Source organism: Carettochelys insculpta, chromosome 1 (assembly GCF_033958435.1).
Source record: "Carettochelys insculpta isolate YL-2023 chromosome 1, ASM3395843v1, whole genome shotgun sequence".
NCBI classification, from domain to species: domain Eukaryota; kingdom Metazoa; phylum Chordata; order Testudines; family Carettochelyidae; genus Carettochelys; species Carettochelys insculpta.
The window spans coordinates 293,970,690-293,996,432 of record NC_134137.1 but is presented as its reverse complement, the minus strand read 5'-3'; the positions used below and the strand labels follow the sequence as shown (position 1 = coordinate 293,996,432).

The 25,743-nt window shown below is 43.6% G+C and overlaps 1 protein-coding gene across 3 annotated transcripts in view; it reads right to left on the bottom strand.

Annotated features, from left to right (window-relative positions):
* Window positions 1–25,743, bottom strand: part of EEA1 (early endosome antigen 1) — a 160,195-nt gene that overhangs the window by 120,018 nt on the left and 14,434 nt on the right. For all 3 annotated transcript variants that reach the window (XM_075011958.1, XM_075011967.1, XM_075011976.1), the window contains exon 2: window positions 12,660–12,752. In XM_075011958.1, the coding sequence (XP_074868059.1) occupies window positions 12,660–12,752 (93 nt within the window). The remainder of the gene's footprint in view (window positions 1–12,659; window positions 12,753–25,743) is intronic.

Genomic DNA, 25,743 nt, shown 5'->3' with positions numbered 1-25,743 from the left:
AGGGATAGCCATCGCTATAGAAGAGGCAATTGACCATATTGTTCCAGAAGAAGAAATGATCGATAAGAAGTGGATTACCCAGGAGACGCTGAAGTTGGTTCAAGAGAAAAGAGCACTGAATATCAGAAGAGATGTTTCTGAGACGGCAGAGCAGCAATACAGGATGAAATGCAATGAAGTAAGGAAAGCAGCCAGAAAGGATAAGGAGAAGTGGTTAGAGGAGCAATGTGAAGATATCGAGAGGTATTATGGCAAATGTAAAACCAGGGAGGTGTATAAGACAATTAGGAATATTAATAGGAAATGGCAACCAAAGCAGATGGCAATCAAAGATGAGAACGAAGAAGTGCTCATGAACAGGGAGAGGATTGCACAGTAACAGATGAGATATTGCATTGATCTATACAAAGCACAGTTGGACCTGAGCGTCTCAGAGAAACTGACTGAAGAATTAAAAGAGATATCTACCCCACGCATCGAGAGCGAGATCGATATTTCGAAGGGGGAAGTAGAAAAAGCAGTGAAACAACTAAAGAACAACAAGAGCCCTGGAAATGATAAGATCATGGGAGAGATGATCAAATAAAGCGGAGAAAACATGATTCAGGAAATACACCAACTATGTAATATAGCATGGAAAGAAGGGAAGGCACCTAAGGAATGGACAAGATCTGTGCTAGTGACAATACCCAAGAAAGGAAGTACATTGGAGTGCAAGAACTACAGAACAATAGCCCTAACGAGTCATCTAGGTAAGGTGCTGATGATGATACTGACTGAGAGATTAAGATCACAGATAGAAGAACATATAGCAGACAAGCAAGCAGGGTTCAGAAAAGATAGAAGTACCATACAGCAGATATTGGCTCTAAGACTGATAGAGAAAGCTCGACAAAAGAACAGAAATGTATACACTTGCTTCATCAATTTTTCAAAAGGCATTTGACAGTATAGATCAGAAAGTGACTTGGGCAGTGTTGGAGTAATATGGAGTGGATAGCAGACTAGTACGGCTGTTGAAAGATATCAGCGATAATGCAGAGGCAGCGGTGAGAACATGCAGGGAGTTGGGAAGTTGGTTTAAAACAAGTAGAGGTATGAGACAAGGAGATCCAATATCACCAAGTATCTTCATCGCACATCTGGAGAGAGCGATGGACAAGATCAAGGAAGAGGTAGAAGGGATATCTGTGCACGGGAAAAGAATAAACAACTTGAGGTTCATGGATGATACAGTTATCACTGAGGAAGATGAGGAGAAGCTAGCAAAAATGGTGCGGGTGTTAAACGAAGAAGGGCAGCGGTATGGACTGAATATGAACATCAATAAAACAAAAACAATGGTATTTGGAGAAAAGGAAATAGGAAGGAAGATCAGTGTTGATGGTATTGACCTAGAAAAATGTAGAGAAGTTCACGTATCTGGGGTGCAACACAACATATGATCTAGACTGTAAGAAGGAAATAGCAACTAGAACAGCAAAAGCAAGAGCGAGTTTGAAGGCGATGGATAAGATCTGGAAAAGCAAAGAAATTAGCTTAAGAACGAAGCTGGGCGTCTTGAAAATGTGTGTATTCAGCAGCATGGTTGTACGGATGTGAGACATGGGTGACAACAAAAGATTCAAAATGAAGATTATTGGCATTCGAAAGGAGTTGTTATAGAAAGATTCTGAGAATAGGATGGATGCAGAAGGTCACCAATGAGGAATTATACAGGAAGATACAGCCAAAAGAGAACCTGCTGCAGAAGGTTATAAAATGGAAGCTACAACTACTCAGACATATTTGCAGAATAAACGATGAATGAAAAATCAAGACCCTAGTATTCTGCATAATGGATGGTTCGAATAGGAGAGGCAGACCCCACAGAGAATGGACAGATCATGTAGTAGATTGGTACAGAGCTAATCTACAGAAACTAAGCCACTCTGCACTGTATAGGGAAAGATGGAAGAAAACAGTGAGAGAGGCATCAGATACCAAGGGGCGCTGAGCCCACAGTTACTGATGATGATGATGATGATGATGAAGATTAGAATGCACTTTAGATAAATGGTTAAAAACAAAACAAAAAATCCCAAGCAATCTTTCTTTGTAATTCAGAATATCTTTAACCAATTAGCAACATTAACAACACATTCTTCATGAAGAATGGTCATTTACCTCTGTTTAAAGGATCACTGGTGCTCTACCTAACTTCTGAAGTTAAATGCAGACAACTAGCTATAAGAAAACCTTGCATCATCAAAAGAATCTCTCCCCTGGCCTTTGTCTGAAGTATGCAAACTAATCAATCGGGGGAGTGCAATGCCTTAATAATGTCTCTCACTGATTAGAGAGTATCATAAAAGTGGAAGTCCTGGACTCAAATTGCATTAATTAAACCTACTTTTTGGTTTATTTTGCTTTCCAGTTAAAATAGGCTTTTTTACAGAAACTATTAAAAAACAGAAAGTTATATAGCCAAGCTAATTTCCGGAGCTTAATTCTCAAAACTGAGCATGACATCTGTTGGTGAAAATAGGCAACGAATACACCCATAGTTGGCATCCTTTCATCTGCAAGAGATGGTGGCATTTGCAGCTTATGTTAAGTATTATCAGAGGGGTAGCTGAGTTAGTCTTAACTTCAAAAACAACAAGAGGTCCCGTGGCACCTTATAGACTAACAGATATTTTGGAACATAAGGTTTCATGGGCAAAGACCCACTTATCAGATGCATGAGTGGGGAGGTTCCAGAGGAGAAGTTAAATATAGGCTTATGAAAAGGAGGGAGTCTCAGTCAAGGGGAGGGTCAGACCTGACAAGGTCTGTTCGGTCACAGCGGATGTGGCCCACTATCAGCAGTTATTATGGAGTTGTGAACATCAAGAGAGGAGAAATCAGGTCAATTCAGTCAGGGAGGATGTGGCCCATTATTAGTAGCTAATGTGGAAACCTGAACATCAAGAGCAGAGAAACTGCTTTTGTAATTGGCCAGCCACTCCTAGTCTCTGTTCAATCCTTGGTTGATGGTGTCAAATTTGAAAATGAATTGCAGCTCTGTAGTTTCTCTTTGGAGTCTGTTTCTGAAGATTTTTGTTATAGGATTGCTACTTTTAAATCTATTACTGAGTGTCCAGGGAGACTGAAGTGTTCTCCTCCAAGTTTTTGTATGTTACCATTCCTGATGTTTGATTTGTGTCCATCTATTCTTTTACATAGAGACTGTCCAGTTTGGCCAATGTATAATGCAGTAGGGCATGCTGGCACATGATGACATATAATATATTAGTAGATGTGCAGGTGAAGGAGCCCCTGATAGTGTGGTTGATGTGGTTAGGTCCTGTGATGATATCACTGGTGTAGATATGCGAGCAGAGTTGGCACCAAGGTTTATTGCAGGGATTGGTTCCAGGTTTAGAGTTACTGTGGTGTCGTCTATAGTTGCTGGTGAGAATTTGTTTAAGGTTGGTGGGCCGTCTGTAGGTGAAGACTGGCCTGCCTCCAAAGGTCTGTGAGAGTGAAGGCTCAATGTCCAGGATGGGTTGTAGATCACTGATGATGTGCTGGAGAGGTTTTAGATGGGGGCTGTACATAGAATCATAGAGCTGGAAGGGAGCTCAGGAGGTCATCTAGTCCAGCCCCCTGCTTGAAACAGGATCAACCCCAACTAAGTCATCCCAGCCAGGACCCTGTCAAGCCAGGACTTAAAAACCTCGAGGGATAGAGAATCCACCACCACTCTGGGCAACGCATTCCAATGTTTCACCACCCTCTGGTGAAGTAGTTTTTCCTAAAATCCAACCTACACCATTCCCTCTTTAACTTCAGACCATTACTCCGTGTTCTGCCATCTGACACCACCGAGAACAGTTTCTCACCCTCCTCTTTAGAGCTCCCCTTCAGGAAGTTGAAGGTTGCTATTAAATCACCCCTCAGTCTTCTCTTCTGTAAACAAAACAAGTCCAAATCCCTCAGTCTATCCTCATAGGTCTTGTGCTCCAGCCCCTTAATCATTTTTGTTGTCCTCTGCTGAACCTGCTCCAACACATCCACATCCTTTTTATACTGGGGGAGGCCCAAAATGGGACACAATATTCCATATGTGGCCTCACCAGTGCTGAACAGAGGGGAAAAACTTCTCTAAATCTGCTCAAAATACTCCTCCAAGTGCACCCTAGTATGCCATTAGCCTTCTTGGCTAAAATGGCACACTGTTTACTTATATCCAGCCTTTCATCCACCAGAACCCCTAGGTCCCTTTCTACTGTACTGCTGTTTAGCCAGTCGATCCCCAGCCTATAATAATGTTTGGGATTCTTCTGTCCCAGGTGCAGGACTCTACACTTCGCCTTGTTGAAGTGCATCAGATTTCTTTTGGCCCAATCCTTCAATTTATCCAGGTCACTCTGAATTCTCTCTCTACCCTCCAACATATCTACCTCTCCCCCTAGCTTTGTGTCATCTGCAAACTTGCTGAGGGTGCAATCCAGTCCCTCATCCAGGTCATTAATAAAGATGTTGAATAACACTGGCCTCAGAACTGAGCCTTGTGGCACTCCACTTGAACTCAACCACCATCCATATATTGAGCCATTGACCACTACCCATTGGGCCCAACCATCAAGCCAGCTTTCTATCCATCTTATAGTCTAAGGATCCAATCCATATTTCCTTAACTTATGGGCAAGAACATTGTGGGAGACTGTATCAAAAGCTTTGCTGAAGTCAAGGTATATCACATCCACTGACTTCTCATGTCCACAGAGCCTGTTACCTCGTCATAGAAGCTAATCAGATTTGTCAGGCACAACTTGCCCTTGGTGAATCCATGTTGGATATTTTTGATCACTTTCCCCTCTTCCAAGTGCTCCAAAAGGGATTCCTTGAGGATCTGCTCCATTATTTTCCCAGGGACTGAAGTAAGGTTGACCGGTCTATAGTTCCTTGGATTGTCCTCCTTTCCTTTTTTAAAGATGGGCACTACATTTGCCTTTTTCCCATCATCCAGGATCTCTCCCGGTCTCCAAGAGTCTTCAAAGGTAATGACCAAAGGCTCAGCCATGACATCTGCCAATTCCCTCAGTACCCTTGGGTACATTAAATCTAGATCCATGGATTTGTGTACATCTAGTTTTTCTAGATAGCTCATAATTTGTTCCTTCCCCACAGATGGCTGCCCTCCACCTTCCCATACTGCATTGTCTAGGACTGTACTGTAGGAACTGACTTTGTCCGTGAAGACTGAGGCAAAAAAAGCATTGAGTACTTCAGCTTTTCTTACATCATATGTCATTAGGTTACCTGTCTCATCCAGCAATGGCCCCACACCTTCCCTGATAACCCGTTTATTGTTAACATGATTGTAGAAACCCTTCTTGTTACCCTTCACATCCCTTGCCAACCGCAGTTTCAATTGTGCTTTTGCTTTCCTGATTACTCCCTGGCATTCTCCAGCCATATGTTTATACTCCTCCTTAGTCAACTGTCCACGTTTCCATTTCCTGTATGCATCCTTTTTGAGTTTAAGCTGACTAAGGATTTCCCTGCTAAGCCAAGCTGATTGCCTACCATGCATGCATTTCTTACTATGCAGCAGGAATGATGTCCAGTGATGTTCCTCGCTGGGCCTGTCTTGTACCAGGTGGCTTCTGGCTCTGTCAATCTGTTTCTTTACTTCCTTATTGTATTGGGTATTGTAGTTTCAGGAAAGCTTGGTAAAGGTCTTGTAGTGTTTGTCTCTGTCTAAGGGATTCCAGCAAATGCGGTTGTACCTTAGTGCTTCGCTGTACACAATTAATCATGTGGTATGCCCTGGATGGAAGCTGGAGGTGTGTAGGTATGCATAGTGGTCCATGGGTTTCTGGTATACAGTGGTGTTTACGTGACCATCACTTATTTGCACAGTAGTGTCCAGAAAGTGGATCTCCTGTGTGGACTGACCCAGGTTGAGGTTGATGGTGGGTGAAAAAGGTTGAAATCACGGTGGAACTCTTCAAGAGCCTCTTTCCCATGGGTCCAGATGAGGAAGATGTCATCAATGTAGCGCAAGCACAGGAGGGGAGCTAGTGGACAAGAGCTGAGGAAGTGTTGTTCCAAGTTAGCCATAAAAATGTTGGCATACTGTGGGACCATGCAGGTGCCCATAGCAGTGGCACTGATTTGAAGGTATAAATTGTCCTCAAATCTGAAATAGTTGTGGGTGTGGACAAAGTCACAAAGCTCCACCACCACTTGTGCCTCGGCCTGATCAGGGATAATGTTCCTAACAGATTGAAGTCCATCTTCATGTGGGATATTGGTGTAAAGGGCCTCTACATCCATGGTGGCCAGGATGGTGTTTTCAGGAAGGTCACCAATGAACTGTAGTTTCCAAAAGAAGTTGGTTTATGCTTATGCTGCAAAATATCTGTTAATCTATAAGGTGCCTCAGGACTTCTTGTTGTTTATTATGTTAACTGTTTCCAATGTCTCATGTGACTGAAGAACCCAATGCAAGATTTGCATGATCTTTGGCAGTTGGTGCAAATGTATGCATCTTAGGTGAAAGCTCCTTGCATCCTACCAGCTCTTTTCTCTTCAGGCTGGAGGAACCAGCTCCTGTCATGGACTTTGATGATCTGAGGGAGATGATGGTACTAATTCCATTGTTCAGGATAAATTCCAAATTTCTTCATCCCTCACAGACCTGGGTCTTTATAGGAAAGCTCCTGTCATGTGTTCCTTCTGATAGCTCCCTGTACAGCATGTCCTTAAGTATACATCTATCTTCCAACCTACTCAGATGGCCCAGTCAGCAGAGTCATCTTTGCTTGAGCAGGACTTTCACATTCAGTAGATCATGGAAAATTTACGTTCATCAAGAAAACAGGTTGAAAAGTTTCTACCTCGGCTGTTTATGCCACATACCCAACACCAAATGGCACGATAAAGTCACCAATGTATAGGTGGACATTCAGATATATGTACACAGCAGCAAAGATTTTACTAGTTTGAAAGCAGGAACATTTAAATGCACATGTAAACAGCCACCAGGAGGCGGCCCACAATGCCACTCCTGACCATGGTGGTCATCAGATTGAATGCCACTGCCCTGCCTCTCTCCTCTTTAAAGGGCTGGGATTTTTTGAAATTTCACTTTCTATTTACTTAAAATAGATAGCTCACATTGCATATTCCCAGCTGACCCACTCAGCTCACCACAGCAAAAATACTCGCACACTTGGACCACACCAGTGTTGTTCGATCTGCTGGCACTGTAAGGAAAGGAGTATACAGATCCAACTCTGCAGAAACATTGATACCTATGGTCAGATTTCTCTTGGCATGCTGGAGACAAGCCATGAACAGGACATGCATCAGTGCTATGTAAAGATCAAAGAGCTGAGGCAGGTGTACCAGCAGGCAAAGGAGGCAAACATTACTCTGGAGCTGTGCCAGAACACTGCTGCTTCTGCAAAGGGCTGGACACCAGGCTTTGAGGCCACTCAAGCTCCACCAACAATAGCCCTGTTAATACTTCAGGGGGGAACTGGAGACAGTAGCCAGCACACTGAACTGCAAAGACAAAGTGGTGGGTGACGAAGTGAAATTGGAGGATGAAGTGGGACAGGGTGACAAGATCATCCAGAAGGCATGGCAAGCCGGGATCTCTTCTTGAGTCCAGAGGTTCAATCCAGTCACAGCAATCTAGCTCTGCAGGGCATGATGCACAAGAGGGGAACTCCAGTAAGCACTGATTTTGATTTGATACTGCTCAGTTAATGTGAGGAAGTGCTCTCCTTTCTTCCATCTTGTGTGCTAAAAATGAGTTAAGGGACAGCAATGTACCAAACTAGCAGTGTTTGCATTTGCTTCCCATTCACCTACACAGCTAAACAGTGCAGGCCACAGAGAAAACTTGTTAATGCACACTGAGATTTCACAAGAATCCTGCATCGAGATCTCTAGGAAACTCCTCTAGCATTGGTCAATCCTCTGCTGAAGGTTCCTTGGTACAGATGCTTTGTTTCCCTCCCCCCCAACTGTAGGAAACTTTGCCATGCAAATCAGTAATCATTTGTGAAGACACCAAAGCAGCACACAAACAAGGAACACTGAGATCCAATCTGAAGACAAACACATGCAGATGTGCCCTCGCACCTTGTTTACCCTCAGGAGTAGTAACAGAGTGGTAGCCGTGTTCATCTGTTTTCTAACAAAGCAGACCAGTAGTCATGCAGCACTCCAAAGACTAACAAAATAATTTATTAGGTGATGAGCTTCGTCAGATCTATTGCATTTCTAGTCCAGGCTGACAGTTATATAGGACAGAAGTCCAAAAAATAAAAACTGACAACTCAGGTACATGGAACTGAAGGGGGGCGAGGGGAGAGAAACTAAGTATCTTGCCTGAGATCATTATGAATACCAAAGGAAGAGAGTAGCTTTAATTACCACACCTGTGGAAGACTGTGTCAAAGTTCAAAACAGTGTCCCTAGTTGCTTGCACTGATCCTTACAAAAAAACCACATAGGCCCTCTGCCCCATCTTGGATTTTACCCCAATCCAGGGCTGAACTCACCATGTTTAGGGTGCTCATAATGCTGTGTGCTTGCCAAGGCAGAGGGTGTAAGAAAGACATATATTTAATGATAATGAATCAATGCTGTGAGTTCACTCATAGTACTGCCTCTGTTTATTGCTTCTTGCTGTTCTGCAGATGTTCCCTTGAGGGGAACCCCTTACACACGAGGGGAGAACCTCCAATCAGGCAAGGAGACTGCACAGGAGGAGTAAGGAGGACCTGTTCAGGCAGGTGCTCTACTCACTCATCAGACACCACAGATGATGAATATGGAGCATGGAGAAAGACAACTGATAAAAAATTGAAAATAGATAGCCTGGAGGAGAAACTAGATATGTATTTTAGTGGGCTAAGAACAAATAATAAAACACATGGCGGACCAAACACAAATGCAGTCCCTGACTACACAGCAGTCAGAACACATGCATGCTCTCCTCCACTTGCATGTCACATCCTTCCCAAACTCCCCATGCATATTCCTTGCATCTTCCCAGCCCATCATACTAACCCTTTCACATCAGTCCTGTCGACAACTGCACTTATACACAGCAATACGAGCCTCCACTAAGGAAGTGCTCTTAAGTGTTGTGTACTAGTTATAGCTGTTTAATAAAAATGTACTCAAAGAAAATGAATTGTTATTCTCCTACATCTGGTGGTTGCTGCTGGAATTCATACACAGTGGCAACTGGCATATTTGCAGACAACAAATCAAACTCAAGAACCAATTGCCATGATGATCATTCCACACAGTAACTACACAAAGCATGGCAGAATGCATTTCATAAAGATACGTTACTGGCTCTCACTGTACAAACACTACTTCAAAGCTTCCCTGATTCAATTAACCCTCCTTTGAGTCACACTAATAGCCCAGGTGTCTGGCTGCTCAAAATTAGCCACCAGTTAATATGCCTCGATGCTCTACCCTGGGAAAACTTTTTCCACATAGCTTCACAAATACTATACAGAGCACAGCAAGCTACTATGACCATGGGAATATTTGCCTCTTTGAAGTCTAACCTGTCATAAATATTAAAGTAATGCCAAGTATCAAAGGGGTAGCCATGTTAGTATGTATCCCCAAAAATGAGAAGTCTTGTGGCACCTTAAAGACTAAACAGATTTATTTGGGCATGAGCTTTTGTGGGCAAAAAACCCTCTTTGTCAGATAAACAGGTAACGCTAGCGAGCCTTTAATCTGCCCAAAACATTTAAAGGTCATTCAGCACCAGCTCAGCCTGCTGTTGAAGCACTCCTTGCTGCAGTCAGGACGTCTACTGTAAGCATCCGTGAAAGTAAAGGTAGGGCTCTTCTTCTGGTGGAATGCAATGGAACAGAGTTCTGGCACCTTTTTTGGAAGCTCCAAGCTGCATATACAGGGATCAGCAACCTGAGGCTCCGCGCACTGCCATTGCTGACTCCACTCGTGGCTCTGGAGGCTGCCACCGCTTACACAATGCTCGCCATTAAAACTGAATTTAGTTTTTTTGTTTAAGTGGGGGCAGCCTCCGGAGACACTGAGCAGTCACCTGCGGCAGGGAGCCCCAGAAGAGGAAGCCGGCAAGGCAGGGAGCTGCCCGCACACTCCATGTGAGGGGAAGCCTAAGCCTGCAAGAGAGCTGGAGAGGAGGGGCAGACAACTCTGCCCCTACTGGAGTTGCACTGAGAAGGAGGAGGCAGAGGGAGCAGTAGGGAGGAAACAGAGGCCAGAGAGGAGCAGAGCAGAAACCCAGCTCACCCCACCCCTCAGCTGCAGGCACCCCCCAACTGTGCCAGAAAGACGGGGAAGGAAAGCAGCCAGCTCACCCCACATGGCCAGTGCCACTTCCTTTGCCCCCAGACTGGGGAGTTTTGTCCTCCAGCTGCTGACCTGCTCCCTGCAGTCTGGATGGTGCTGCCTGGCTGCTGCAGCCTGCTCTGGACACTGCGCTCAGTGGCAGCAGTCGGCGGGAGAGCGGGCAGCTGCAGCCAAAGTGGGAAGAGAGACGGCCGCTTTTCCACCAGCTGTTTGCTCCCTCTGCTGCTGCTGCTGCTGGCTTGGAAGTGCCCATCCGCAGCACCTGCCACTAGCACTACCGCTGCCTGGACCGCACCATCCACCTGTGCTGAGAGAGGAGCAGGATGGGCACCAGCTCCAGACCACCTCCTCATATTTCAGCAGCCAGGGGAAGTGGGCAGTGCACTGAGCTGTTGTCTGAGGCAGGTAAATCCTGGGGGTGGGGGGGCAGGTTTGGGGCTCCAAGGGGTTAAGCTTGTGGGCGGGAGGAGAACAAATTTGATGCTGCAAGAGATTTAAGACTGGGGGTTGGGAGGGCAGTTTGGAGCTGCAAGGGGTTTAAGCCTGGGGATTGTGGTGGTGATATGGGGCCAAGTTCTGGCACCTTTTTTCCCCAGAAAAAAGCACTGAGTGAAAGGTAGGCTTGGTCTTTCTCAGGATCATATGGACATTTCATCATCCCCCACTCTAATTTTCCAGTCTGGAAAAACCCTGCACACAGCTTTCTATACGCGCCTGAAAACGCATGCACCATGCACCTTCCCTAATCACCCAGCACTGATCCACAAATGGCCTGGTGATCCACAAGCAACTGCAGTGTGATAAAGAAGTAACCCTTTCCATTAATGTGCTCTGTTGCAAGATGATCTGGGACCAAAACTGGGATATGCCTGCCATCTATTGCCTCGCTGCAATCTGGGAATCCCATTATCACAAAGCTAGCCACTATTTCTCACACATTTCCCAGAGTCATAGTCTTCTTATCAGGAAGTGATTAATAGGCCATGGAATGACGAGACAGAAAATACTGCATCATGGGATGATGAGCCTGCACCCATGATGCACTATGATCCATTCCCCAGGCCCCCTATTCCTAGCAGCAGAAGGTGGCGAGTTGCACAACGGGATAACTACCCAGAGTGCACTATACTCTCTCTTTCAATGTTACAGCACAAACTCCACCAACAAAAGCAGCATTGTGTGTACATGCATAACCAGTGTAAATATAGCTGTTTACAACTGTTGGCATAACTCCCATCCACTTAATTCCGTAGTGTAGATGTTGTGTACCTAGATACGGAGGCTACTGCCTCCATTCTGATATGACAGTGCTCTGAGCTGAGAGATTTAGGGGGAAAAAAAACCTGCCTGCCTGGATCAGAATGATCGCTCCATCATTACGCTCAATCCCGCATAATGCTAGATGATCAAATGCAGTTATAATGAGAGACATAAGCAATACACAATGTACACGGATAGAAGAATCACAGGAAGAGAACATTTCAGGCCAGCTGGGTAGGAGACCACAACAGACTGTAAATATCTGAATTTTCTGAGATTCTCCTATCATTAGCTTAGACTTTTCAGTATAAAGGAACCACACTTTACTGTACTGATTAAGTTCACCACTGCACTTACCAACATGCCACAGGTGATTTCAAACATACCACATTACTGGATATCGTATTACAGGAACAATCCAGTCTGCCACTAGTCACTGCATTAGTCTACTTATTTAGGCATTTCTTAAGATAAGTAAAGAGCAGCTTGAAAAAGCAAGTGATGCATGAGCCCTATCCCTGAGTTCATGAGTTCTCAGAGCAACTAGACTGCATAAAAATGAAAACACCACACAATTCACAAACTATTCTTAATGCATAATTCTTGATTTTGAAGCTTATTACACCAATACACAGGATCTTTGTGATGTAAAATGCAGAATCATAGATGTCTCACCCAAATTCAGAGGATGATATAACTTTATTAAAAGTGCTGATAAGAAATTATTTCATATTAATATATTTAATATATTTCACTCTCATTTGCATACAAGCTGATATTTTACTGTGCTGACATCTCATATGAAGCCTACTGAGCCTATACCGGCTTATTTTAAGACAGCAAACTTGACAGATTCAGTTCACTAACACATGCATGCTATTCATAAGAAACATTTATTAATTTCCTGGTACCACACATTTGCATGTTTTTGTCCATTTACACAGGCTTTATCTAAATAAGATTCCCAAATCAATTCCCAACAATTTGCAAGAGGCGAATCAGGTTCCAAATATAAGTATCTAGTCCCATATATTACCCTACCATACCTCTGATGTGCCTTCATTGTTCACATCCACTGCATTTCCTGGTGTTGCAGACGAATCTGAATCTGAGCTTTGAGACCCAACTCTGCCTGGAGTCTAAAAAAGAAGATATAGAAATGTTATTAAACCAAGTCTGATGTTTATGTTGCAAAATGGAATCTGTTTTATACATTTCTTTATAAACTTAAGATTTTACATCAACTGAACAAGCTGACAAGCACACTGCCTGAACTGTCAGTGCAATAATAACCTTACTTCCAAACCCTGACATCATCACTTGAGTAAGCAGTATTAGTTAGAAAGCTGAATACAAGATTATGTACAATATATAATATACAATATATAACGTAATATACAACAATTTAATACGTACAGAATTAAGCCAAACTGCACTCATTATCAATCAAATTACAGCTAAATATAGGTCAATGCTTATTCAATAAAAAATCCCTGAAATTAAAACTGAGCCTCTTAAGCAAGACATTAAAATAACTAACAAACTACTCTTCAGAATGTGGTGTTTTGATAACTAAAGCAATAGTGGTTTTATATTTGTCAGATTATTCAGTAGAAAAACTGACAAAAATAAGTCCTTTGATACTCTACAAACCACACAAATTTCAAAATAGAGGTTAAGAAGAAAATTAAAGCTAAAATTGTTTCCTATATCAAACTTCAATTAAATAGACAAGCTTATTCAACATGGAATAATATACAACTTAATTTTCATACGATTCCACTCCATGCTACTTTCCAAATTAAGAGTTTCAAACCTATAAACAAATCAGGTAACTACTATTTTATTCAAAGCCTAATGAAATAGATTCAGGTTACCAATCCTCATCCAATTCATCCTATTTTTCAGCAAGAGATTTATTTATTCTCTCTCTTAATCACCTCCAAAGTTTCACTATTTAATCAAATTCATAAAAGATAGTTAGCATCCTCGACAAGGCAAACTTTAACAAGGAAACTTACTGAAACAGCAAATTGTTTAAAAGCCATTATAGCATAAAATTTTTCTCCCTCCTAAATCTTATGTGCTCCAGATTGTTCAGAGAAAAAAAAGATTTGTTTACTCTTATAGTATAAATTCTCGCTTTTGGTCTCTAAACTGTTGACCATCAACCACTCCCAATCTAGAGCCAAATCAAAGTTTACTTAAAGCATTGCATTCAAAGGTTTAGAATCCAAATGAAACATGTATCTTGCAATTTTGTAGGAAATCTGGAAACAGTTTTGCGCTAATAGAAGAGAGTCACAATTTATGCACACAAAATTCTAAAATAAAGAGAGAGCTAGGTGAGTGAGTTAACTACAGACTTCAGAAATGCAAAAATCCTATTATTATTTGTCTCTGAAAAAATTCAAAACCTTACGTTTTAAACAGATCAATAAACAGCCCTTACTAAAGATGTTTCTAACATAATTTTATCACTTCATTTGAAATTGAAATATACATTCTATTTGAGTTTAAGTAATATTCTATTCCTTTTTCCCAACCAAGATTACAGATCTGTACAAGTAATTAAATATAATTTTAAACCTATCATCTAATTACTGTATTGCTGCAAACAAACAGTACACCTAAAAGAAATCTTTGAAGAGCCAATAAAATGAGGTAAATGGTTGTGGGAGAGGGAGATTAGCTGAATGCACTGCACATAACAGATAAGCAATGGTCACCATGACAGGAGAAAGCAGAGAGACTTTTCTTGTTGCATCCTCCCCCTTTATTTGTTGCGAAAAATAGCCAGTGCTACAAGTTTATCCAATTTCTATCCTCTTTATTACTTAGTCTATTTTCTAGAAACATGAAAGACAAACACTGCTTGAGAGAATATAGTCTCATTCTAGCTTTTAAATTATTCTTCAGAGTGAAACAGAATCCATAATGTGCTAGAAGATTTCTGATCATGGGAAATGACAACATATCTCCTACCTCTAAAATTTTATAATCTACAGGGTAAAAAATAGATCAAAGACGGAAGAAAGGAATACTGTATGACACAAATGTCAAGGTGATGCTTGTCTCTTATACTGGTAGTTCTATTTTTGTTTTGTTTTGTTTTTTGCATTCTATTAGCTATCATCTTATTGCTTTCTTACCAAGCAGTTCATTCACTTTAGGCTTCATAAAAGTAGTAAGTCTTAGGAGGGGCTTTAAAAATGAGATCAGTATGAACACAGAAAATACCATCCAGGGCTAGACAGTAAGACTGAAAAAAGGACAGAAACTGATAAAGGAAAGGAAATCATCAAAGCTGACAACTCTGGAGAAATGAAGAGGGCAGGGAGCGACAAATGTATCATGCCAGGCCTTCAAGACAATGATAAAAGCTTCATATGGCAGATAAACTGCATTCAAAAGTGGCTTGAAGGTCCCAACACGATTTTGTTTGTAATACAAAAAGCACAGACAACTTACGAACAATGTTACGTAACATTCTGTACCAAGAGTGTTCTTTATGGTACCTAATATTTCTTTTAGACAAAGTTCTGAAAATGCGGCAATTCAGTGGAGGGAGTCAAAAGGGGGAGCAATGTGATAAGAATATTTCAGGTTTTTTTAAAGTATGTTACGTTATAAAAGTAATAGACAAAATACTAAAGGAGATCTAAATTGGTGACATCGCTATTTTCTAGAAAGGCATAAAATATCCAGCAGCAAATGGAGCACAAAAGTCTCCTGATCTTTCTGGGGAGCAAATTGTGCACATTAACACAAGTTAAATGATATAACGTGATGTAAGAATATTTCTGTGTGTTTAAGACAGTAATTATTCTTTTCCTTTCCTCATGACAAATAACTTCTAATTCACATCCACACCCTATGAGCCACATTCTTCTACAGTCTGTCAATAGTCAACCTTCAGTACAAACTACTGCAGTAATTTTCTGTTTAAAGCATATCTGTACTATGTGAACATCTGGAAACTTGCTAATAAATTTTACTAGCTTTCCTCTAAGTATAAATCTCTTCTTCAACTAAGAAGCGAAGATCCGTGATGCCAGGTTGAGAGACTATCTGCTAGCCTTAGCAATTCTCTCCCCAGAACAGAGGTAGGCCATCAAAATAAAAGAAGAGCCATTTTTTTCATACTTGGTAAAAACTCAATAATTCAAGAGCTGCAATGCATGTGAATAGGAGAAGGTCCTTAATAAATAATGTCAAACCATACTCCTTGTTACCCCTATTTTAAAAACAGCACACACACACAATGATTTGTAATGCAACACCTGAGCACTGCAGGACATTCACAAACTTTTTACATAATCTATTTCCTCACACTTTACATGTATTTGTACTACAACCTTCCTTTCACTCCTGAATCAACTTTAATTATGACAATTTTACTTCACATTTAATTTGTTTCCCCTCTTAAAATGCACATTGCCCTTCACAGCAGGAATGCTGCAAGCCTCCTTCTCCTTTTCAAAATCAAGACTTTATTAGCAACACAATCAAAAAACAGATACAGTATCATATCCCACAATGCACTGCACATAGTAAAGTGGGAGTTATCCAACATTTCAACATCAAATATCATCTGCTATGTACATATGAGTCGTTCATTGTTGGGGTTTTAGATGTTCACCATTTATCGAAAATAAGCAGAAGACTTTTTTTTTTTATTTGCAATTATAGTGTTGAGACCACAAAGACGTCCTTACAGAGCCAAGGGTTGCAGACCCCTGGCCCAGAGCAAACAAATTTAGGCTTCTGGAATCACCTTTGGTGCAGTAAATGAAACAGTCTGTAAAAGCATAGAAGCACTGACTCCAGTATACCAGAGAAGCTTTTAACGAGGATTTCTGAACCACACCCAAATATCGTGTTGTGGTAATAAGTCTCAAATACCACTTGTTTAAGTATTACCACTTATGACCACAACCTGAAGTTCCAGATGATAGAGGTGACTAAACACCCCAAACAAATAATTATTGAAGCAACAGGGAGCTGCAGTGAAATATATCCAAACAGGAACAACTTATAAGGGAACTTGAACCTCAGGCATCTCACGTGTATTAACCTTTTTGATGCGGTGAAGGATGCATCATGAGAGTCCAATTCCACAGCAATCTTGAGAAGAAAAGGAATTATGTTACTATATGAAATTTTGTTTCATTCAACAATTTGTTGAGATCAGTATTGTGCACAGACTCCCTTTTCTTAATGAGAAAGAGACAGCACCAAAAGAATAAACCTGCAATCTAATATTTAAAGATCTTAGCACCAACTAGCTGGAAAAAGATCTTTTCCTCCCTCAGTTCCATGAGGTGGATGTGGACAGAAGGGGATATAGGTTTTTGTAAGAAGCAGAGGTGAAACCACTTTCTATATCCAAGAACCCAACAGCCCAGAGTAACAGCCTTGTAAACTATAAAAAAAGAACAAAAATGGAGTCCTCAACAACATGAGTGCAGGTGGGGAAGACAACAGAAAAGATTCTCTGTAGCTGACCAGCAGAACTGCTACTTAAACCCAAACGTTCATGGAATGGAGGGAGTCCTGACTCTCCACTCACACTGCCATAAAAAAGTAGCTGAAGTCAATGGAGTCCCCCTTTCATAAAGAGGAGGAGATCAGGCCCAACCTGAGCAAGACTGGTATTGACAATTGTTAGGCTATTTAGCCCTCTGAGATTGACATCGATTAGATGTGTAGGTCCTCACAGTCAGGATATAATGCTACATGAGACTAATGTAAAAAGGAGAGGGACTTTGAAATACACTCATCCCCCATTAAATGAGTACTTTGTTTATGAGTACTCACTTAAATGAGGGACACATATACCTACCTTAGTTCACTAGACAAGTGAACTGCCCCCCACTAATATGAGCCTTATCCCTATCCCGACGGCTCCAACCTCCTGTAGCCTAACCCCACCTCCACCAGCCCTGAAGCCCCAACCCGCTGCAGCCTTAACCCCTCCACCAACCAACAACCCGCCGCAGCCTTAACCCCCCCACCAGCCCCGCAGCCCCAACCTGTGGCAGCCTGATCCCCCCTGCTTGCCCCACGACCCCAACTGACGGCAGCCTGACACCCCTGCCACTGGCCCCACCGACCTAACCCACTGCAGCCTGACCCCTCCCCACCAGCCCGCACACCCAACCTGCAGCAGCCTTGACCCCGCCTCCCGCCCCACAGACCCAACCCGCCACCAGGTTTTAACCCTTCCTTCTCACTCATGGCCCCAAACTGTCCCCAGCCTTATATCCCCCTCCCCCCCGCAATACCAGGTTCACTTACCTTTCAAACGCAGCGCCACATGCTGCCACTCCTTCGCTGAGTTAGGAGCACTTGGAATGAACCAGAGACTTTAACTGTATTGTAAGGGTAATTTAGTGTCCCTCTTACAAGTTTTCACCTACAAGCAGAAAGTTGGGAACCAGTTGTGCTTGTATAGCGAGGGATGAGTGTACAAATGTATGCGTGCATTTTAAAGGGCTAGCATCCAACCAGTGGACAATAATCCTTGGCTCTATTAATGTGCTCTAGGTTTCATCTGTTTTTGAACTAATGAAATCAGGACTTTGAAAAAGGATAAGCATAGTGCTCCCCGTACCTTTAAGTTATCCAAAAGGGGAGAGGGGAAAAAATAAAGTGATAGATTCTACTGGGAAGATTGAAGAAACCTCTTCCATTCTAATTATTAAACATTTGTTTCCTGTAATACCCTTAAAGAACCAGGTGTTGCATATAAAGGAATCATAGTCCCCTGCCCCAAGAGCTTATAGGACTAAAACGCTGCCAGTTCCTCCTCCTCCTGTTGCAAAATCACATCTCTGATGTGCACATAACAAAACAAAAGACCTATCTATCTCAACAGGAGGAAGGAGATATGAATACAACATCTTGTTATTACTCTTCTTCACCATAAAACTCTATGAACTTGAGGCAGAAACACCTTGCCACAAAGTACATAAGCTGTGGTCAAATTGAATAAAGGTTATGTCAAGACATCATTTTTGTACCCACAGAACTGAGAAACCAAAAGAAGACGCATGTGTTCCCACTGGAGGAGAGGCTCAGGACTGGCCTACACTAGGACAAGAGGTCAAACTTAACTGATTTAAGTCCATTTTCTAAGCAATCAGACCACACTAGAGTCCACACTAGAGACCACACTAATTCCACTGACATTAAGGGGTCCTAAAGGCAGGGTGACTATCCATCTCGTATTTGGCGGGACAGTCATGTATTTGGGATGCCAAAAAGCATCTCTACTTATTTTTTAAGAGAGACCAATTGTCACTTATTTGGGCCCTCCCTCGCTGACCTTTCCCGCTAGCAGCCGCACAGACGCAGCTATGGGCCAGAGAGCACGAGATCACCCCCCCGAGCCTCAGGCAAGAGGCGGCAGCTGCCGCTTCCCCAGGGCACCTGGAGAGGGCCAGCAGCTGACACTTCCCCAGAGATCAGGGAGTGGTGGGGGCTACGGCTTCCCCAGGGCTCCCTGAGAGCACCAGCAGCTGCTGCTTCCCCAGGAAGCACTGGGGGCTACCAATTCCCCGGGGCTCCTGGAGGCTCCGGCAGCTGACACTTCCCCAGGACTCCTAAGGGGAGCACTGGCGGCTGCCACTTCCCCAGGGCTCAGGAAGGGCTGGTGGCTGCCACCTCCTTCCCAGCTTCGCACGGCTTGGTGGAGCCAGGAAGATCCGCCCCTCCCCCTCATATCTCCCTGTCCTGTATTTGGGGCAGGAAGATATGCTCACCCTAGTAGTAGTAGCAGCAGTAGTAGTAGGCATCCTTCAGTCTGCATAGACTATGGATCACGCCCTTTATAGTTTCAATTGAGGACTTCATTTACAGCATCTACTGTGACTATGAAGGCCCACAGGAGAGTGACAGTCCTTGCTGCATCTCTTGCAGATGTGGTGGGTGTCTGGCAAGTCCTTAGTGTGCTTTCTGTGCGCTCGCTTCTCCTCTGCTAGCTGTCTGATCCTCATCTCGTCCTTCGAAGGCCCTTGTGTAACCCCTGCCTCCATCTCCTGCGGTCATCTGCTAGTTCTTCCCAGTTGTCCAGCTCCATGTCTACCTCTCTGAGGTCTCTCTTGCAGACATCTTTGTAGCGCAACTGGGGGTGTCCGGGAGGTCTTTTGCCAGAGGCTAGCTCACCATACAGGATGTCTTTTGGAATCCTTCCATTATTCATCCTGTGGACGTGGCCAAGCCAGCAGAGCCGACGCTGCCTGAGGAGGGTGTGCATGGTTGGGATTCCAGCTTGCTTGAGGACAGCGGTGTTGGTCACTCTGTCCTTCCATGATATTCCAAGGATGTGCCTGAGGCAGCACAAGTGGAAGACGTTCAGCCTCTTTTCCTGGCGGGCATACAGGGTCCAAGTCTTGCTGCCATAAAGGAGGGTGCTGAGGATGCAGGCTCTGTGGACTTGCATTTTGGTGTGAGTGTACAGCTTGTTGTTATTCCACACTCTCTTGCTGAGTCTAGACAGAGTTGTGGCTGCTTTTCCAATCCTCCTATTTAGCTCAGTGTCCAACGACAGGGTGTCAGTGATGGTGGACACCCTACCTAAAGGTGATTTTGGTACTCCTGCTTTTCATAAGGAGTAAGCCAAATTCAACCTTGCATGGTCAACTTCTGGTAGCGGAGACAGAGTGTGTTATGAAATTTGAAATTCTTGACCTCCTGGAGGTGTCCCATGGTATGTGACCACTCTATCCAGAACTTTCAGATCTGCTGCCCTCCAGGTTTGCAAAAAACATCCCAGGAAAGTTTCAATTTCATATCCTGTTTGGCCAGCATGACGAGCAGAGCAAGCAGCCCATCTTGGCACCGCACCTGGCCATGAATTCCCAGGATTGCAGATAAGCTCCAGCCAAGGCACAAAACAAGTTAAAACTAGCTAAAGACAAATGGAAAAAGAAAATATTCTACAAATATATTGGAAGTAAGAGGAAGACCAAGGACAGGGTAGGCCCATTACTCAATGAAGATGGAAATAAATAACAGAAAATGTGGCTGTGGAAAAGGTGCTTAACTTCATTTCAGTTTTCACCAAGAAGGTTGGTGGTGACTGGAGGCAGAGCATAGTGAATGCTGAAGAAAATGGCATAGGTTCAGAAGTTTAAAATAGGAAAAGAACAAGTTTAAAATTACTTTGAGAAGTTAGATGTGTTCAGGTCACCAGGCCTGATGAAATGCATCCTCAAATACTCAAGCAGCTGACTGAGGAGGTATCTGAGCCATTAGCTCTCTTCTTTGAAGTCACAGAAGACAGAAGAGATTTCAGATAGCTGGAAAAGGAAAAATATAGTGCCAATCTATAAAAAGGGGAATAAGTCAGCTTATCATCTGTGCCAATGGAGCAAACGATTAAGGAATCCATTTGCAGGTATCTGGAAACTAATGAAGTAGTAAATAACAGTTAGCATGGATTTGTAAAGAACAAATCATGTCAAGCCAGCCTGATAGCTCTCTTTGATAAGCTAACAAGCTTTGTCAGCAGAAAGATGCAGTAGACACGGTATACCTAGAATTTAGTAAAGAATATGATTCCATCTTCCATAGCCTTTTTATAAATAAACTAGGGAAATACAACTTAGATGGGGCTACTATAGGGTGGGTGCATAAAAGACTCCCTTTCCAGAGAGCAGTTATCAACGGTTTAACATAATAAATGGGGCTGCGAAGGGATTAGCTTTGGAACCAGTTCTGTTCATTATCTTCATCAACGATTTAGATAATGCCATAACAGTACGCTCATAAAGTCTGTGAACAATACTAAACTGGGAGGGATTCCAAGTACTTTGGAGGGTAGGATAATAATTCAAAATGATCTAGACAAACTTCAGAAATGGTCTTAGGCAAACAGCGCCATACGAAGAAAGATTAAAAAGACAGGTCTTTTCAGCTTAGAAAAGAGAAGACTAAGAGGAGATGAGATAGAAGTTTGCAAAATCATGAGCGGCATGGAAAAAGTGAATAAGGAAAAGTTATATTCTTGTTCCCATAACATCAGAACTAGGGGTCACCAAATGAAATTAATAGGGAGCATGTTTAAAATTAACAAAAGAAAGTTCTTCTTCACACAGTGTAAGGTAGGCCTCTGGAATTCCTTGCTAGAGGATGTTGTGAAGACTATAGCTACAACTACACTATGAGACAAAATCAATTTTACTAAATTTGACTTTTTAACTTCCATGTTATAAACTTAAACTTAACTATCCGTTAATGTTCCATAAAGTCAACTTCCTGTTTCTTCATGTTGATTTATCGCATCTCCATTGCCTTATCAAAGTTTGACTATGTGAGCAGTGCAGTCTGAGTACCCATCTCCTTAGCCCTGTTGCTTTCTGGGGGTTTTGTACCATTGGGTTGTAGGGGTAAAAAACTGCTGCTGTTGCTTGTGGTTGTTTGATGTCGCTATCCCAGAATACAAAGCACACACTAACCACACAAAAACAAACAGCAGATTCTGCCATTTTCTCCCGTACAACACTAATGCGAGCTTGGATCCTCAAATGCTTCAAGTCTTTCAATAGGCCATTATCACCATTTGCCAGAATGTTGCGCAGTATTTGTTTTGACAAAGGCAGTGGGCTGAGATGAAGGTTGTGGATGAAGAGGGGAGATGAAATCAATGAACTGCAGACCAGGAACTGAGCAATGCTGGCTGCCCTGCAGGCATTGCTGACAATATAGCAGGCATTTTTGGACTCGTGCAACCTGCACACACTGGTCGGACCACGTTCTTTTGGAGGCCTGGGACAACCAGCACTGGGTGCAGAACTTTAGCATGTACAAGTCCACTTTCATGGAACTTTGTGATTTGGTGGCGCCCCACACTGAAGCGCAGCAATACATGAATGAAACCAGCTTTAACGGTTCACAAGCAAGTTATAATTGCTCTATGGAAGTTTGCAATGACCAACAGTTACCAGTCAGTGGCAAACCAGTTCAGAGTTAGCAAACCTACAGTGGGGGGGGTCACAGTGATGCAGGTAGCCAATGCAATCTTTCGGCGTCTCGTGAGGAACACCGGCTTTGCTGTCATGGGGTTTCCTAACTGCGGTGGGGCAACAGATGGCACACACATCCCCATCCTGGCCTGTGGCCTCTGAGTATATAAACAGAAAGGGATACTTCTTGATGGTGTTACAGACATTGGTAGAGCACAAAAACCATTTCACTGACATCAACCTGGGATAATCAGGGAAGGTTCATGACTTGCACCTCTTCAGAAATTCTGGTCTGGACAGAAAACTCCCGGATAGGACTTTTTTCCAGACCAGAAAAAGAAAGATTGACAACATGGAGATGCCTTTAGTAATACTGGGTAGCCCTGCTTACCCTATGCTTCCTTGCCTCATGAAGCCATACACAGACACCTGGACCCCAGCAAGGAGTGCTTCAAGTACAGATTCAGCAAGTGAGAATGGTGGTGGAATGTGCTTTTGGCCATTTAAAAGCGAAGTCCAGGTGCCTATTAACCTGTTTGGACCTTTCCAGAACTAATGTCCCCACCATGATTGCAGCATGCTGTATTCTGCATAACCTTTGTGAATCTAGGCAGGAGAATTGCATAAGCGCCTGGAGTGCAGAGGCTGAGGCCATGAGCAGGGCTTATGCACAGCTGCCCACAAGGGCATTCACCAATGTGAACGCAGAGGCAGCGGCAATGAGGGAGGCTTTGAAACATAGCTTCATGAATGATCTGCCAGAAATGACTGCACTGTATTTCACTGTTCTAATACCACCCCACACTCCCCAAAATGAGTTGTGCTCCCCACCAAATGTGAACCAATAAATCGGATCATGGCTTTCACAGAAATAATACTTTTATTTGGGGAGGGGGAAGTGTTAAGGTGTTGGGAAAAAATGGATGTAAAGAGAGGGTTATTTTCACTAACAGAACGTTTGTATTTTTTCAGATGGGAAGAAGGTAAGGTTTTTCTTAGCAGAGGTGCACACATCCATCCTATAAGCCAGGTTTGGCACCTGGATTCCCTGTGCCCAAGGGCAAGCACCACCGACAACCCATCAGCCCAAGTGGTGCCTCCGGGGTCTCATCAGCCCCATCAGCTTTGGCAACCCCCACCTAGCAGGTCCCGTTGCGGACCTCTGCATGGCAGCAGTTATGCTATCAGCCCTCTTCACCCCTGCGTGGGTTCCTCTGCTGCAACTCCTCTGTGGACCTTTGCATAGCAGCAGTTGTGCTGTCAGCCCTCTCTACCCTGCTCAGGCCCCTTTTGTGCACTCCCCACAATGATGTGTGCATCCTACTCCACCACACACGTAAACCAATAAATCAGACTGTGGTTGTCATAAAAAGAATACTTGTGTTTGGGGGGGGAAAGGTTAAGCGGAAGGGAAAAGAAGGGATATCAAGGATGGTGAAATAACCTTTTGCAGTGGGTAGAGGTCTTGGGGATGGAGCAGTACACTGTCTTTGCCCTCCCTCTCGCATTCGGAGACCATGACGAAGGGGGGTGGGAGACCTATACTGATGGGAGCCCAGGCAGCAAGGAACAGAGTCCTCAAACTGAATCCTGTTTAGGGAGTCCCGCTGCAGCTCCAGCATGAAGTGCAGGATCTCAGTTTGCTCTCTCACAGCCATCAGGAGCTGTACCATGTCCTCTTCTCAGCTGTGCCAATTCCTCTCTCCTGAACACCAGGACACTCTGCCGCTGATGTTCTGTGGCCCGGCCCTCTGGCTGTCAGCAGCTATTCTTTCAGCCTGCTCCAGCTCCAGCAGGATAAGGCTCTGCTTGCACCTTTCATGCTTCCTCATCCTGCCTCCCACACTGAGGATGCCTGCTGAAAAATGAGGTCAAAACTGAGATACAATTCACACAAAGCTCTTACTCATAGAATGAATTGATCTCTGTCTTTACTTTTTCTTTTTGAGAGAAAGAGAAACTTTCTTTTTGCAAAGACACTTCTGGCTTCTTAAGGATGGCAAGGAAGCAAACTCTGCATTGCACGAGCCATCACTTATTCAGACCACTTCATTGTGGACATGGAAAACTATTGCCTGATTTACTCTGTGTGGGAGGCGGGGCACATTTGAAGGAGAGGAAGCCAGATGGTGTTAGGAGCAGGGAAAAAAGTTTTCTTGGTGGTCCCCAGAGCAACCCTCTGCAGGGAAAACCCACACTGGACATGCTGGTGTCTGGGAGCAGGGTCTGTAGACTCCTGCAGCTGGGTGGCAAGGGATCCGTTCAAAGTGCAAAGAAAGGTGAGGGGAAAGTTTTCGAGCCACACGGCAGAGGAAAAAGTTTTCTCAGCAGTTCCCAGAGCAATCTTCATCAGGGAAAAGATCATTTAAAGCACGGAAAAACAATGTGGGCATGCCGGTGTCTGGGAACAGGGTGTGCAGAGCCCAGCAACTGCGTGTCGCAGTGGGAGGGGCTGATTCTAGCTGCATGGCTGTCTGGGTGGGGAGGAGTCTGTAGAAAGTGCTAAGAAAGGTGGGAGGAAAGTTTTCCAGTCATATGGTGGTGGAAAAATGTTTCTCGCTGGCTCCCAATCAAGCCAACAGTGTGGTAGGAGGAGAGAAGGCCAGGAGATCCTGCCAGCCACGTGGCAGGTGGGAGGAAGACAGAACACCCACCAGCCACATCGTGCAGCAATGCAGTCCTGGGAAATTTAAACAGGCAGGAAGCATTGAATATAAATCTAATTAAATTTCCAAAGAAGACCTCACCCTCCCAAGAATAACACACAGTGAAAAAGAAGAGATGCTCATCCTGGGTGAGCACAAGCTTGGAAAATCTGCCAAAATGCTGAGTGGCACCATACCAGATCACTATCTGGTTGCCTGGCATGGCAAGGTGTGCGATCGTGGAACCCACAGTAAGTCAGGCCTGCACAAAAACCTTACGCAAAAAATACAAGAGTACCTGGATGAGGCCTTCCCAGAGATCTCCAAAAGGATAAGTGCTGCATCCCCAGAAATATTAACATGCTGTTCTGAGAGGCACAGAGCGATAGAAAACCTATACCTAAACCCAGCAACCTGCTTGTAGCAGTCTAGAAAAAAAAATACTCACAAAAGCAGCTGGGCCCCAGTAGTTCAGTATCAGCATAGAAGGGACTAGCTCGAGGTTGATGGAGAAG